At 40.1% G+C, this 14,428-nt stretch overlaps 1 protein-coding gene across 1 annotated transcript in view; it reads left to right on the plus strand.

Annotated features, from left to right (window-relative positions):
- The window catches only part of XPOT (exportin for tRNA), a 44,469-nt gene that overhangs the window by 23,253 nt on the left and 6,788 nt on the right, over nucleotides 1-14,428 (plus strand). The window contains exons 16-17 of the mRNA XM_075600366.1: nucleotides 2,822-2,891; nucleotides 9,882-10,120. Coding sequence (XP_075456481.1) covers nucleotides 2,822-2,891; nucleotides 9,882-10,120 — 309 coding nt within the window. The remainder of the gene's footprint in view (nucleotides 1-2,821; nucleotides 2,892-9,881; nucleotides 10,121-14,428) is intronic.

Genomic DNA, 14,428 nt, shown 5'->3' on the forward strand with positions numbered 1-14,428 from the left:
TATGAATATGAAGTTCTAACTCATGTCACCAGGTCACTTTATTATATTACTTTTTCTCCGCATCTGCGTTATTTGATGTCTGTCCTGTCTGTCCACCTGTGTTTTTTATTTAATCTCACTTCGCCTCTAACTCCTAGCCCTCAGTACATATTACTTTGTGCTTGAAGTTCTTTCAAGGATACAATCAATAAAATAGATATCCCTTGGAGATATGCTAATAGACAGTTACAGTGGGGATACCAAGCAGATGGGTTAGCTCACACTGCTAGAGTTGCTGCCTATAAAAGCAGTGGTTGTGAGTTCTACTCCAGTTGGGTCAGACACCAGTACACCATTCCAGTCACTAGGTGCCTTACGTGTGCTAACTCAATACGTTTCTTATGGAAATCCTTTTAGGAAGTGTGAGATGTGACGCCTTTAAATATACTTTGCATATCTCCAAGGGTACCTCATGTATGGTTCTTTCTGATCATAGGCAACTGGAGACACTACTGAATTTAACGCCGCCTCCTCCCTCTCGAATCCAAACTTGGATTGAATCCACTGACAGATTCAGAGGTATCCGCTCCAATTTTTGCAATGAGTTGGTTGGATTTTTACTGATGGTAAAAAAATAATAATTTTAAAAACCACACATCTGCCATTTTGAGACTGATCCGTGGATGAACGTAACTGGCCAATCCGAGGCAGATTTGGATTTTGGTGGAAAATCCTCCCATCTCTACTAAAGACTTGCTTGCAATGCATTATACTTTGTATATTTCACAAATTAACTAATGTATGTCAATGCATGACTATCAGACACGCTTTTGCTGTATTAACTCCATGATCTGTTAGAGGGTGATGTATGCCAATAAAGAGGATTTTGATGGTGTCTGTCACAAAGCAGATAAAACATTAACTTCACTGCATGATGTAACCTAAACCCCTGAGTCATCTCTAAACAATTTTATGGTGTCTGCTGTTGCTGTTATCTCTCTTGCATCCTGAAGGAGTTAGCAGCTCTGATCCACACTTTGTAAACTGATAAAATTCAGAGGATGATAAATTCTCCCATTATTTCTAACCAGTCATACTTCCACAAAGATTACTTTTGCTGCAGTACAGGCATATCCTGGTTTAAGGACACTCACTTTAAGTACACTCGCGAGTAAGTACATCTCGCTCAATAGGCAAACGGCAGCTCGCGCATGCGCCTGTCAGCACTTCCTGAACAGCAATACCAGCTCCCTACCTGTACCCAAGCTGTGCGCAAGCGGGGAGACTATAGAGCCTGTTACACATGCGTTATTTACATCAGTTGTGCACGTATATGACGATTGCAGTACAGAACATGCATCGATAAGTGGGAAAAAGGTAGTGCTTCACTTTAAGTACATTTTCGCTTTACATACATGCTCCGGTCCCATTGCGTACGTTAATGCGGGGTATGCCTGTATTCTGCCTTAACTTTTTTGCCTGTTCTGCACTCTTGAGATTGCCACTGCAGCATCACGCTGTGTATGTAGGCACTTTGCTCCCTCAGTGCATGTGCAAGACTAGTCATTGTTAATGCCTTACCACGTCCTTGTCCCTGCTTTTCACTTGGTGGTGAGGAACCCGCTGACAAAGTCTTTGGTTTCCCTTGACTGAGCAGAAGCCAACCATCCCTCAGACATTGTGAGAGAACTGGAAGAAAGAGAACCTATTTCGTTTTTTGTACCAGTTAAATGGCTCATGAAATTGTCAGGCAGTGTGAATGCAACTGTGGTGTATGCTTCTTTATCATATCATATCAATGCAATCCGCATACACGCTCTTCAACAAACAAGAAAATTACCAAATCAGTGGCAATGATGTATGGCGATAAACTCTGGTTGATTTTGTGTATGAAGCACCTTAGTAAATTAAAGGTTGAGGACCCTATAGTGCAGACAGTAATAGATTTTATCAATAGGAACATATAAAAAGTGCGCACTCACATGGTGTCAATTCTTTAAAAGCGTTTTAGCCACACAAGGCAAGAGGAACAGCTGGCGCACTCTCAGCCCCTCTGCTCCGTGTACTCAGCGTCACTCACTTCCGGGTTGAATTCCCGGATGATCGCGGTGATATCAGCAGCGCTGTATCGGCGTCCCCTCTCTCGGTTCACACAGCAGCTTTACGCGTTTCACCTACCAGAGGTTTCATCAGGAGTATTCTTAGCACACATCCTACCATTTAATAAATACTGTATGGTCTGATTTCATTGGGTGGTCATGTTGAGGTTTACACAGGACTTCGTAAACCTCAACATGAGCTGTTTGAGCTGAGGGGACGCCGATACAGCGCTACTGACCTGGAAATCTACATAATTAGGATTGAGAGAACGCAATCCACCTAAGGATTGAGCTGCAATCAACATACATCTTCATTATTAGTTTGCAATAGGTGTTTTTTTTACTACACTTGTAGTTCGCTTTTAAGCCAATTAGTGCTTATATTCACTATCTGGTCACTTATTGTTCCCAATTTATAATTGCACTTATTAGACTTAAGCGCCATTGATAGCACATTGTTCTCCATTACGTTTAATGTATAACTTTAAAAAGTTCAGACAATGTCACAAGGGATTTACCAAATGTAATTACATATTACTGCTCACATATTTCAAATCTATTTCATCTGGGCAATCACATGCTCTAGAAATGAGAATACTTAGCCAATGTAAAGCGGCAAAAGGCAAATTACTGACTGGTTAATAACCAATTTGCTGTGGGACTCACTACATTTTAAATGCAATGTATTGCAGTATATAATTTGTTTCCTGGAAAATAACTACATATTTTCTCATTTAACCTAGTAAACATATGAATGCCTTTGTTGAAGACATTCTGAGTAGAATACAGGATCTGCTTGAGTTATCTCCACCGGTGAGTAATAATTTGTTCCAGAGAGGTGGTTTATATCAAAAATGACCTTTCTCTATCCTGTTTTGTAAATTAAAATGTTTGACATTCTAGTTATATTGTTTTGTTTTTTCTTTCTCTCAGAACATGATTTTTAAGTGCTTTGTGTACTGAGGCACCATATGCATTGTTGGCCAGAAATATTATTATTATAAATGTAATACTTTTACTGATTTTCACAAGTTCCTGATTTTATATCTAGCTTCTATTTGGGCATCTCATTGTGTTAGCAATTTAAGAGAGGACTTTTTTTCAGATCAGTGAATTAGAGGGAGGTTTAAGTAAAGCACAATCCAGTCTTTGTATGAGGCTGTGAAAAATGAATTAATTTACTCACAGGGTAGACTCGAGGGATTCCTTCTACATACTTTCATTAACAGCAAACCAGTATATGTCCGTCACACTCCCATAACATTTCTGCTACTCTCACATATGCATGAATAATCCTTCTTTATTCAGAATCACTTCAGATATCACGCCCAAGGTGATATGAACCCCGAAATGTTGTGCCTCTGTCTTCTGCCGAATAACGAAGAATTCAATTGCATATGCTTGGCTAGCAAAAATGCTATGTGTGCGTCTGACACATTTTGGAGGTTTAACTAAAAAAAAAAACAGATGCCATCATGATGCTTTCGTCCAGCGACATTTGACTGGCCAATAATGCTAGATTTCTGCAGTCTCTGGATTGCCTTTCCATTCCTCTGACAATCCTACCCATGTGTGTCTTCATGGACCACAGCAGCCTAGCAAGAGAAGGAAGGCATCACTATTGTCTAGTAAAGTCACGGTCTTGTTGAGGTGCCCGGTTTGTGATGTTAGGGTCCTGCTTGCCCCCCCTCCATAAGAAACGTAATCGATGAGCAAGATAAGATGTCCACGATGTATCAAGTTCTGTCTTTATGATCAAGCAACCTTTGTCTCTAAAAGATTGTGGTTCAGCTCCTGCCTTCTCAAGATGTAACCGCATGTGTGCAAATGGTATCTCTGCATTATTTGCTGGCATCAGAGCTTCTCTCCTATTTTTCTTGTTGATTGGCATGCCAGCCTAGTGGACCTTGGGTACAATGTACTGATACTGTTATTTATAACTTCCTAATCTTGACATTACCCCACATCTTTTTGTTGTGTTTACCTTCTTCACTTTTGGATTTTGCAACCTCTTCTACTATGTTAAAAGGCATACATGCTAAACTCAGAAGTTAGTAGATGGGATACTGTAATTATTTCCAAATATTTTGTAACTGAAAGAGCAAAGTGTTTTTTTTTTTTATTTTATTTTTTTGTTGTAACTTCAAAATACACTACTGCCTATCCTTTAACATGCCATCCAGAAATATCGTAACAGTGTATTGAATAATGACACTTTTTAACTACAATGCATCAAAACCTTTTTAGGCCTTTTTTTTTTTTTTTGTTTAGTGACCGCCAATATAAATTGACTCGGTACAGTATTTATATGAATTTGTTTTACATGATTGTCACAGGTTAATATATTTTCCTTTTCCCCACATAAGTGGGTATCAATTGGTATTGGCTCCTCCCTCAGCATAGTTCGGTCAGGAAACTCTTCTGCAGGGACCTAGTATATTAGCCCCTCCCTTTCGAGTCTCTTTTTTTTTATAGGTCCTTTCTGACTGGTAGCAGTTGTTTGGAGGCTGGTGGCGCCTCCCCCCAGAGCTCACTCCTCCTCCTTCACCTTTTTAACTTGGGAGGTCTTTTCATTTGCTGCTGGAACAAGAATGGTTCTTCCCCTCTTGCAGAGGTAAAAGGAAGTATTCACAGTGTAGTGTAGGACCTGCATTCATTTGGTTATACCGTGGCGTTGGTATGCAGGCTTATGACGCTTTGGCCAAAGGGTTAACTAAATAACCAAGTATTTATTATTATTATTATTGAAGTATTTTACTTTAATCTTTTTACCATATATGTTTTGTCAATGGGATGTAGCATTGGGCACCCCTGTCTCTTGTCATATACAATTGCCACGCTCAGTAGCTCTCTTGTTGACATAAATATATATTGATGATGTGTTGGGTGTGGGAGTTTGAGCTAGCTGGGAATGTGTTGGTTTTTAACGCATGGTTGGTAAGATACCATGGATCCCTTTGAGCAGGAAGAAGAGAAGCAGACAGTGTGTGCGCGCGTGCCTTCTCATCCCCTTAAAGCAACAATGATGCTCTAACATCACGCGCGATGGCACCAACGGACACCACCACCATAGTCGAAGGGGAAATTCCATCTAATGGTGCCTGATCTTCCTGAAGCGCTTCTGAGGACTAAGGAGATTGCTATTTCTCACAAAATGATTATAGAAGCTGAATAAAGCAACGGGTCACTTCCCAAAACTTTTACGAGTCCGTGTATAGTAAAATGATTGTAATACAAAAGAGAGTGACTAACAAAGGAGTGAAAATTAGTTGTTTATATGCTCTATCTTTGATGCAGTACCCCTGGGCTCAGGGAGAGGAAGGTGGCTAATAAGCCAGGATATGTGCAGCTTGCAGTAAGCCAGGATATGAGCGTCTTCTCGTAAGGCAGTGCTCCATTCAAAGAAAATATACAATGGGTGTTTAAGTCTGCGGCCATGGGCCCAATGACCAGATTTCTACTCCTATCCTGGATAAAAGAAATGGTATCTTACATAATGGCTAAACAGACCCAGTAGAGATCAAGGTCCCAAACAAGCCTGGATTGAGGAGGAGCATCTTCATCAGAGAAGTCTGACGTGCTATAGTAGTACCTGGAAGGAAAGTATTGTGATTCATCTGATCATGGGAACTGAATGGAATCGGCCTGATGAGAAATTGGTCACCCAGAGATGCTTTCCAAGATGTGTCCCTTCTTTTCACAGTTGGGAAAATTCCTTGAAGGTGAACGCTGCAATCACCCGTATTGCAGGAAAGACTACAATACCAGTGGAAGACGCAGTGGTGTTTCGTGAGTGACACATTGGACTCTAGGGGTGGAGTGTCCTGAAGAAATCCTTTCTGGCAGCGTGTCTTGCTTGCAAGCCTATAGTAGCAACAGCATTATTTGTGAGAGCCATAAGAATGTTGCTAGGCAATCTGGAAGCGGTGTCAGGAGAACCTCAATTCTATCTGCATCAACGGAAATCAAGAGGATGACCGGCCTATATAGCAGAAGCATCGCTGGACGTAGTGCGCCTCTCGGCAAGAAGCATGACAGTGACAGCAAGAAGAGCGCTATTCGACCTGCAAGAACAACTTGTTATCTTCCCTACGAAGGTAAATTTCTGTTTAAGAGAAAACTAGACCCCATAATAGCTAAGTTATCAGGGGGCAAGTGCCCTTTTTCCCCCATGAAAGAAGAAAGTGAAAATTATTTATGCCTCGGCAAGACAATGCCTTATAGAGAAGCAAAAAGGCTTTTGGCTCAACAACAAATATCGAGAGGGGTCAAAGCCTTTATTGTAGCCCTAATGAGGATTTTTTTAAGGAGAGGCAAATTCGCATTAACCTAGGCGAGCCTTCCAGTATGCGGTCGGAGGAAGAGGCCTCAGTTCGCTTCTGTATAGGCACAACCCTTAAAGAAATTTATATTTATACAAGACAGAATCAGTTAAAGGATCCATGAAATCCAATTTCCTCCAAGAAGCAAAAGTCTTGAACAACGTAATTCAAGAGGTCAAGCCCAGAATCTTCACCACGGTGTTGGTTACTTTAGTCCCCAAATTCAGGGGGGGGGGGGGAAAAGGAATTCAGATCTATCCTTCTCATTAGACACACGACTGATAAATCTCAGCAAAGATATTCTGATGCATCCTATGCAGAAAGGGATTGTGTTCCTGGAGTGGCACGCATGGATAATAAACTCCTGTAAGAGTTATTTAATTCTATCTCCATCCCCAAGGTTCATGGGAGTCATATTCCAAATGGAACACTGAAGGGTCTATAACCCCCTAAAAAAATGAAGCAATCGGCAATACAAACTACAAAGCAAAGAAGATTAAGTCCGGCCTCAGAAAATGTGTGCATGACCTTGCTGGGGAAATTCGCTTCAACGCTAAACGTTTTACAGTGGGCCAGACTCCACGTAAGGCCACACCAGAGAGAAATATGCTTGATCAATGGAACACAGATCCAAGATCCTTACACCACGGTGTGTGTCTATCCCTCAACAAAGTGGGATTTCAAATGTTGGGAGAATCAGCAGAAACTAGAGAACACATTTTCTATCCATGAAGAAACCTGCTTCAACGGTCACCCCAGATGCCAGCAACTCTGGTTGGGGAGCACAGACGGGTCTTCAGTGGCACAAGGAATTTTGCCAAAATCTTACAGCAACGTCTCTGCAAATATGCTAGCTACTTGCGTTTTAAAAAAGAGAACCTCCTGTTTTTTCAAGACCAAGTTCAAGGCATAAATATAAGGATAGAAACCAACAACCGCACAATGGTAAAATACATTGCAAGGCAATGGGGAAACTCGGAAGCGCAAAGCTTCGAGCTCTGGCAGTATCAAATCTTACTCGCGCTGAACACTTTTTTTTTTGGAAAGTCAGTCCCGGCCGGACCCCATAATACGATGGCTGATGTTCTGAGCCGAACCATCACCCATTCGGGAGAATTGGAACAGGACTTGCAACTATTTCAACAGCTCATAGTTCAGTGGGGACAACCCCAAATAAATCTGATGGCAACACATCAAAACAAGGAGGAACATTTCTGCTCAAAGTACTCCCACCATCTCGTCAGCCAGGTAGACGCTTTAAGTTCCATTGGAACTTGAATCTAACATTTTCCTACTGATACCTCTTATAGCAAAGATCCTAAGAAAATATAAAACCAAGGTAGTAGCAATAATACCTTCCTGGCCAAGGATGATCTGATCCCCCCATCTGGTGAGTATGCCACTAGATCTACTGTCTTAAACGTCGGAAACATGCACCAAAACAGCACCCAGAACCAAAGAAATTGGCCCTAGCAGCATAGAGGTTGAGCGGCAAGCGTTAAAGTAAAAGCGCTGTTCCGACAGAGCAATATCAACTCTAAGCCAGAAAATAGTCAACCTCCTCTATTATGTCTGGCGCTGTTTTCAGGAATGAGGTAGGAATATGAGCATGGACTGTTTCAATCCTTACTATGTCACCCTGGTTGCATTTCTACAGGCTGGGTTTAAGAAAGCCTTGTCCGCTTTTTTAAGAAAAGATATAGCATCATTAGTGCTGAGATTTCTACAGGCTGTCAGGCGACTGAGGCCTCAAATTAAATGTATAGCATCAAAGTAGGATCTTTCATTGGTGTTGGACACTAGTAGATCTTTACCTGTTCAACATGTGCAGCAAATAACGTTAAGACTATTCCTGAAGAAGACATTATTGTTTGGTAGCAATTACATCTTCAAGAAGAGTGGAAGAATTGCAGGCTCTCGGGCAAAGAACATTCTCTCGTTTTTCAACATGACAAAGCAGTCCTAAGACCTGTATCATGTTTCCTACCAAAAGTCGTGTCCTCATTTCACCTCAATCAAGAGATCAATCTATCATTCTGCCCGAATCCTAATGAGGTGAGACTACATAACTGAAATGTAGTACGGTGTTTGAAGGTAAACATACTCAAATTCAAAAATACAGAAAATCCTTGTATTTATAATCGAACAATCCTAGAAGAGGACAGTGAGCCTCAAGGGCAACCTTCTCACGATGGATTACTTCATGTATCGAACTTGCCAATAACCTTAAAGGCAAATGGATCCTGTGAGGAATAAAGGCACAGTTGACCAGGGCAGTTTCTACCTCATGGGCATTCAAAGCCCAAGCATCTCCAAGGCAAATTAGTAAAGCTGCAGGCTGGTCGCCGTTCACACCTTTGTGAAATACTACAAGCCGGACGTACACGCCTCAGCTGAAGCAAGCTTTGGCAGGAGAATTCTGCAAGCGATTGTAGTCGGATTGAACCGTTAACTACAACATTGTGTATTCTTGTCTTATTTTCCTTCCCATTGGGTGATCTTTGGTATATCCCAATTAGTGCACATTGCCATGTGGGGGACAGGAAAACAGAGAATGTATTCAGCTTACCATAACTTTCTTCTCCTGTACTTCACTAATGGCAGTGGGTACATCATACCCTCCCTGTAATGATTGTATATGTTATGTTTATAGCTAGGGGAGAAAGCGAAGACTATCCCTGCATTGAAAGGGAGGGACTTGTATACCAGCTCCCTGCAGAAGTTTCCTACGTGTGTGTGTGTGTTCTTACCTATGCTGCCAATCGTTTACGGCTCCTGTTATAAATCTGTCAAAATCCTGAATTTCTTCCCAACATAATGCCAACTTCAGTAGGTGTAACGCGACAGCTACACTGTACCAGTACATAACCAAGGTAATGGTTATCTATTGTTACAGTGTTCCCAGCAGTTTGAGCTGTAAACTGTAACACTTTCCTGTTTGGAATAATTTATTGCCAAAATCGTGCACTTCTTGGGAGGTGGCCTAAAACCTGCTATAGCAATCAAAGAATGCTTTAAACCTTAAAACTCATTAAAAATGGCATTGAGTTGAATACAAACCAAAAAAACAGTCACTTCTCTAATGCTACAAAACTGATTTACTTAAAAAAAACAAAAAACATCTTGCATGTTTTGCTGCTTTAATTACCAAGATTCTTTTGCTCCTTTATCTGCTAAAGTAAAGCTCTGTGATGCCTATTATTTCATACAGGTTGGGGGAAAAGCAGAAGTTCAGACCCACTCCGAGTTTCATCTTTGCAGACCTGTGGTTTCTGTTCTTGCTTTTCGGGGTGTTTCCCCCCTCCCCCCCTCACCCCCATTTGGTGTCCCAGTTTGTTTGGGACAGACAAAGTAACTAGATCAATACTAGTTTAGTTATGATGCTGAGTGAGGTTGCACATTTTTAAACCTTTTATAGAAATAAAGTAAAATGAAAGTTGTATTTGTGCTAATATTTTTTTATTTATTTTTTCCCCTCAAGGAAAATGGTTTTCAGACCTTACTGAGCAGCGATGACCAGCTCTTCATATATGAGACTGCAGGAGTACTTATAGTTAACAGTGATTATTCTGCAAATCGGAAACTGATTCTAATGAGGAATCTGCTGAATCCCTTAATGGAAAAGTTCAAAATTCTGTTGGACAAACTGATGGTGGAGCAAGATGAAGAGAGGCAGGCCGTGTTGTCAGATTGTCTTAACTATGCTGTAGGATTTGCTAGGTAGGTACAGCAAATGAAAATATCACTTGTGAGCACATTCACGTCTCACAGGTCTGCAACCCTGATTTTCATCATTATCCCCTAACATACAAATGGCATGCAATGAGATTAGCATTACAACAAAAGGAAACAGGTTTTTGGGGGTGCTTAAAGACAATTATATGATCTAAATTATAGAGGAACCAACTAGGAGAGGGGCTGTACTGGATTTGGTAATATCAAACAATGTACAGTAGAAGCAATAGCAAATATTCGAGTCCTGGAACATTTGGGTAACAGTGATCATAACATGGTCTCATTTGAAATAAGTTATCAAAAAAGAGTACTTGGGTTCAACAAAGATCTTAAACTTTAGAAAGGCAGATTTTAATAAACTGAGGTCTAATCTACAAGTAATACATTGGGATGATGCTTTTGCAGGGGAAAATGTAGAAGATAAATGGGCAGTCTTTAAAACATTGTTAGAAAAGCACACTTATCAGTGTATACCCTTGGGTAATAAGTATAAAAGAAATAAGTCAAAACCAATGTGGCTATATAAACAGGTAGGGGAGGAAATGGCCAAGAAAAGGCAAGCGTTTTACATTATTGAAGTCAGAAGGGACGGAGGCATTGTATCTGAATTATAAGGAATGTAACAAAAATTACAAAAGGGCAATTAAGTTAGCAAAAATAGATTATGAAAAAAAGATTGCAATAGAAAGTAAGATCAACCCTGAAATGTTATTTAAGTACCTTAATAACAAAAAATGAGAAGAAAATATAGGACTTTTTCAGTGTGAGATGGGCAGGCATATAATTGGAGATAAGGAAAAAGCAGAGGTATTACACTAATTCTTTGCCTCTGTGTTTTACTATAGAAGAATTAATTTCAATAGTAGTGCCGCAGGAGGAAATCACAACCTCCATATTAATTAACAATTGGATAACTGAGGAAGAAGTTCATAGGCGGCTTGAAAAAATTAATGTAAATAAGACACCTGACCACGATGGTATACATCCAAGAGTTCTCAGGGAGTTAAGTTCAGTAATAGCCAAACCATTATATTTAATATTCAAGCACTCCATTTCAACAGGCTCAGTACCACAAGATTGGTGTACAGCAGATGTAGTGCCTATATTTAAAAAGGGAGCTAGATCACAACCGGGGAATTACAGACCTGACTTCAATAGTGGGGAAAGTGGGGAAACTATTTGAAGGTTTAATACGGGGAATGTAACAAAAATTACAAAAGGGCAATTAAGTTGGCAAAAATGGATTATGAAAAAAAGATTGCAATGGAAAGTATGATCAACCCTGAAATGTTATTTAAGTACCTTAATAACAAAAAATGAGAAGAAAATATAGGACCCTTTCAGTGTGAGATGGGCAGGCATATTATTGGAGATAAGGAAAAAGCAGAGGTATTAAACTAATTCTTTGCCTCTGTGTTTTACCATAGAAGAATTAATTTCAATAGTAGTGCCGCAGGAGGAAATCACAACCTCCATATTAATTAACAATTGGATAACTGAGGAAGAAGTTCATAGGCGGCTTGAAAAAATTAATGTAAATAAGACACCTGACCCCGATGGCATACATCCAAGAGTTCTCAGGGAGTTAAGTTCAGTAATAGCCAAACCATTATATTTAATATTCAAGCACTCCATTTCAACAGGCTCAGTACCACAAGATTGGTGTAAAGCAGATGTGGTGCCTATATTTAAAAAGGGAGCTAGATCACAACCGGGGAATTACAGACCTGACTTCAATAGTGGGGAAAGTGGGGAAACTACTTGAAGGTTTAATACGGGATAATTTTCAGGAATACCTAATGGAAAACAACATTATTAGTAATAGTCAGCATGGATTTATGAAGGATAGATCTTGCCAAACTAACCTTATTTGTTTCTTTGAGGAGGTAAGTAGGAATTTAGATCAGGGTAATGCAGTTGATGTGGTCAACTTGGCTTTTGCAAAGGCTTTTGATACGGTTCCACACGAGATTGGTGTACAAAATAAAGCAAATTGGACTCAGTAAAAATATATGCCCATGGATTGAAAACTGGTTGAAGGATAGACAAGAGAGTTGTCATAAATGGAACTTTTTCAGGTTGGGCTATGGTCATGAGTGTAGTACCTCAGGGATCGGTACTGGGACCCTTGCTTTTTAACTGTTTATTAATGATCTTGAGGCTAGCATCGTGAGCAAAGTCTCCATCTTTGCTGATGATACTAAATTGTGTAAGGTAGTAGAATCAGAGCAGGATGTAATTTCTCTGCCGAAGGACTTGGGGGGGGGGGGGGGGGGGGGGTGGAAACTTGGGCAGGTAAATGTATGGTTATACATTTAGGAAGGCAGAATAAACTGGCACCTTACAAAATACATTGGGATAAATTGGGGGAATCCTTGATGGAGAAGGATTTAGGAGTGCTTGTAGACAGCAGGCTTAGCAATAGTGCCCAAAGTCATGCGGTAGCTGCAAAGGCAAACAAGATCTTATCTTGCATCAAACGGGCAATGGATGGAAGGGAAGTAAACATAATTATGCCCCTTTTACAAAGCATTAGTAAGACAACTCCTTGAATATGAAGTACAATTTTGGGCACCACTCCTTAGAAAAGACATGGAACTAGAGAGAGTGCAGAGAAGAGCCACCAAATTAATAAAGGGGATGGACAATCTAACTTATGAGGAGAGCCTAGCTAAATTTATTTACAGTAGAAAAGAGGTATCTAAGAGGGGATATGACAACTTTATACTGTACCAAATATATTTGGGAACAGTACAAGCAGCTTTCAAAAGAACTCTTCATCCCAAGGGCAGTACAAAGAACTCGGGGTCATCCCTTTAGGTTGGAGGAAAGGAGATTTCACCAGCAACAAAGGAAAGGGTTCTTTACAGTAAGGGCAGTTAAAATGTGCAATTCATTACCCACGGAGACTGTGATGGCAGATACAATAGATTTGTTCAAAAAAAGTTGGATATCTTTTTAGAAAGGAAGGGTATACAGGGATATACCAAATAAGTAAACATGGGAAGGATGTTGATCCAGGGAGTAATCCTATTGCCAATTCTTGGAGTCAGGAAGGAATTTATTTTTCCCCTTATGAGATATTTTGTTTGCCTTCCTCTGGATCACTAAGTATAGATATAGGATAAAGTATCTGTTGTCTAAATTTAGCATAGGTTGAACTTGATGGACACATGTCTTTTTTTCAACCTCATCTACTATGTAACATGCAAATGAGCAGTGTCACCTTTTGGGTAGATACCAAAGACCAGAGTTAAAATCCTGGATTGTACACCTTATTTGGTAACAATTTTTTAAACTTCATTTGAGTACAAACACACAGAATGCTCTAACAAGGAACTGGTGTGTGCATTTATGTGCTTTATATATGACATTTTGAGCATCGTGGACATTTTTTCTGATTTGCCCCCATAAAACCTCAGAGACTGATAATTACATGATTTACTAGCCACCTGCAATTACTATGATCTGTACGAAATCGATGAGCCCGCTATACAACATGTGTAAATCTCGCCAGCACAGCATCTTAAAGATGTATTAGAATTAAAATACTGAAGTAATTGGGTTAACATCAGATAATTCCCTCCTTTACCATATTGGAAAGGTTTCAACCAGCTCACATTAACAATAGTTGTACTGCTAGCTCTATGGGATAAGAATGCCCTTGTCGTTTGGTTACTGTACTGTGTAATTTACCCCCCCGTCCCCCTTTTTTTTTTTCCACTTCAGACTTTCATAATCCACTGCTTCAAAATATTATAATCAAATTTTACTACCGCTACTTGTATAGCGTCGGCGATGTACTTTGGGTATCCCTGTATTGGCTGTGTCACATACTGTATAATACAATGTATGATATGTGTGTGTGTATATCTATATATATATCTATATATAGATATAGATATATCTCAAACGAATAGACAGTACCGTTCTGTGGCTAACGAAATGATTTTATTTGTGCGAGCTTTCGAGATACACAGATCTCTTCTTCCAGCGGTGTTACAATGGATAAAGCAAGAAAGAAAGGTTTTTACTTAAAAACAGTGCATCCTGGAATGTATCTGACTGAAGCCTATCCCTACCCCCAGTTCTCTGTGTGCGTGCGTGCGTCCGTCCGTCCGTCCGTCCGTCCCACAGTGTATACAGCGCCTGGCTGCAGAATCTCACAGAAGTGTTGCAGTGTTTACTGTGAGATAGCCACAGTATTTTCCCAGGCAAGTTGATAAAGAGATATATCTCTATCGCTAGATCTATCTATATATCATACATTTTAAGTTATGGTGGGTGAAAAAG

Source organism: Ascaphus truei, chromosome 5 (assembly GCF_040206685.1).
Source record: "Ascaphus truei isolate aAscTru1 chromosome 5, aAscTru1.hap1, whole genome shotgun sequence".
In the NCBI taxonomy this organism is placed as follows: Eukaryota; Metazoa; Chordata; class Amphibia; order Anura; family Ascaphidae; genus Ascaphus; species Ascaphus truei.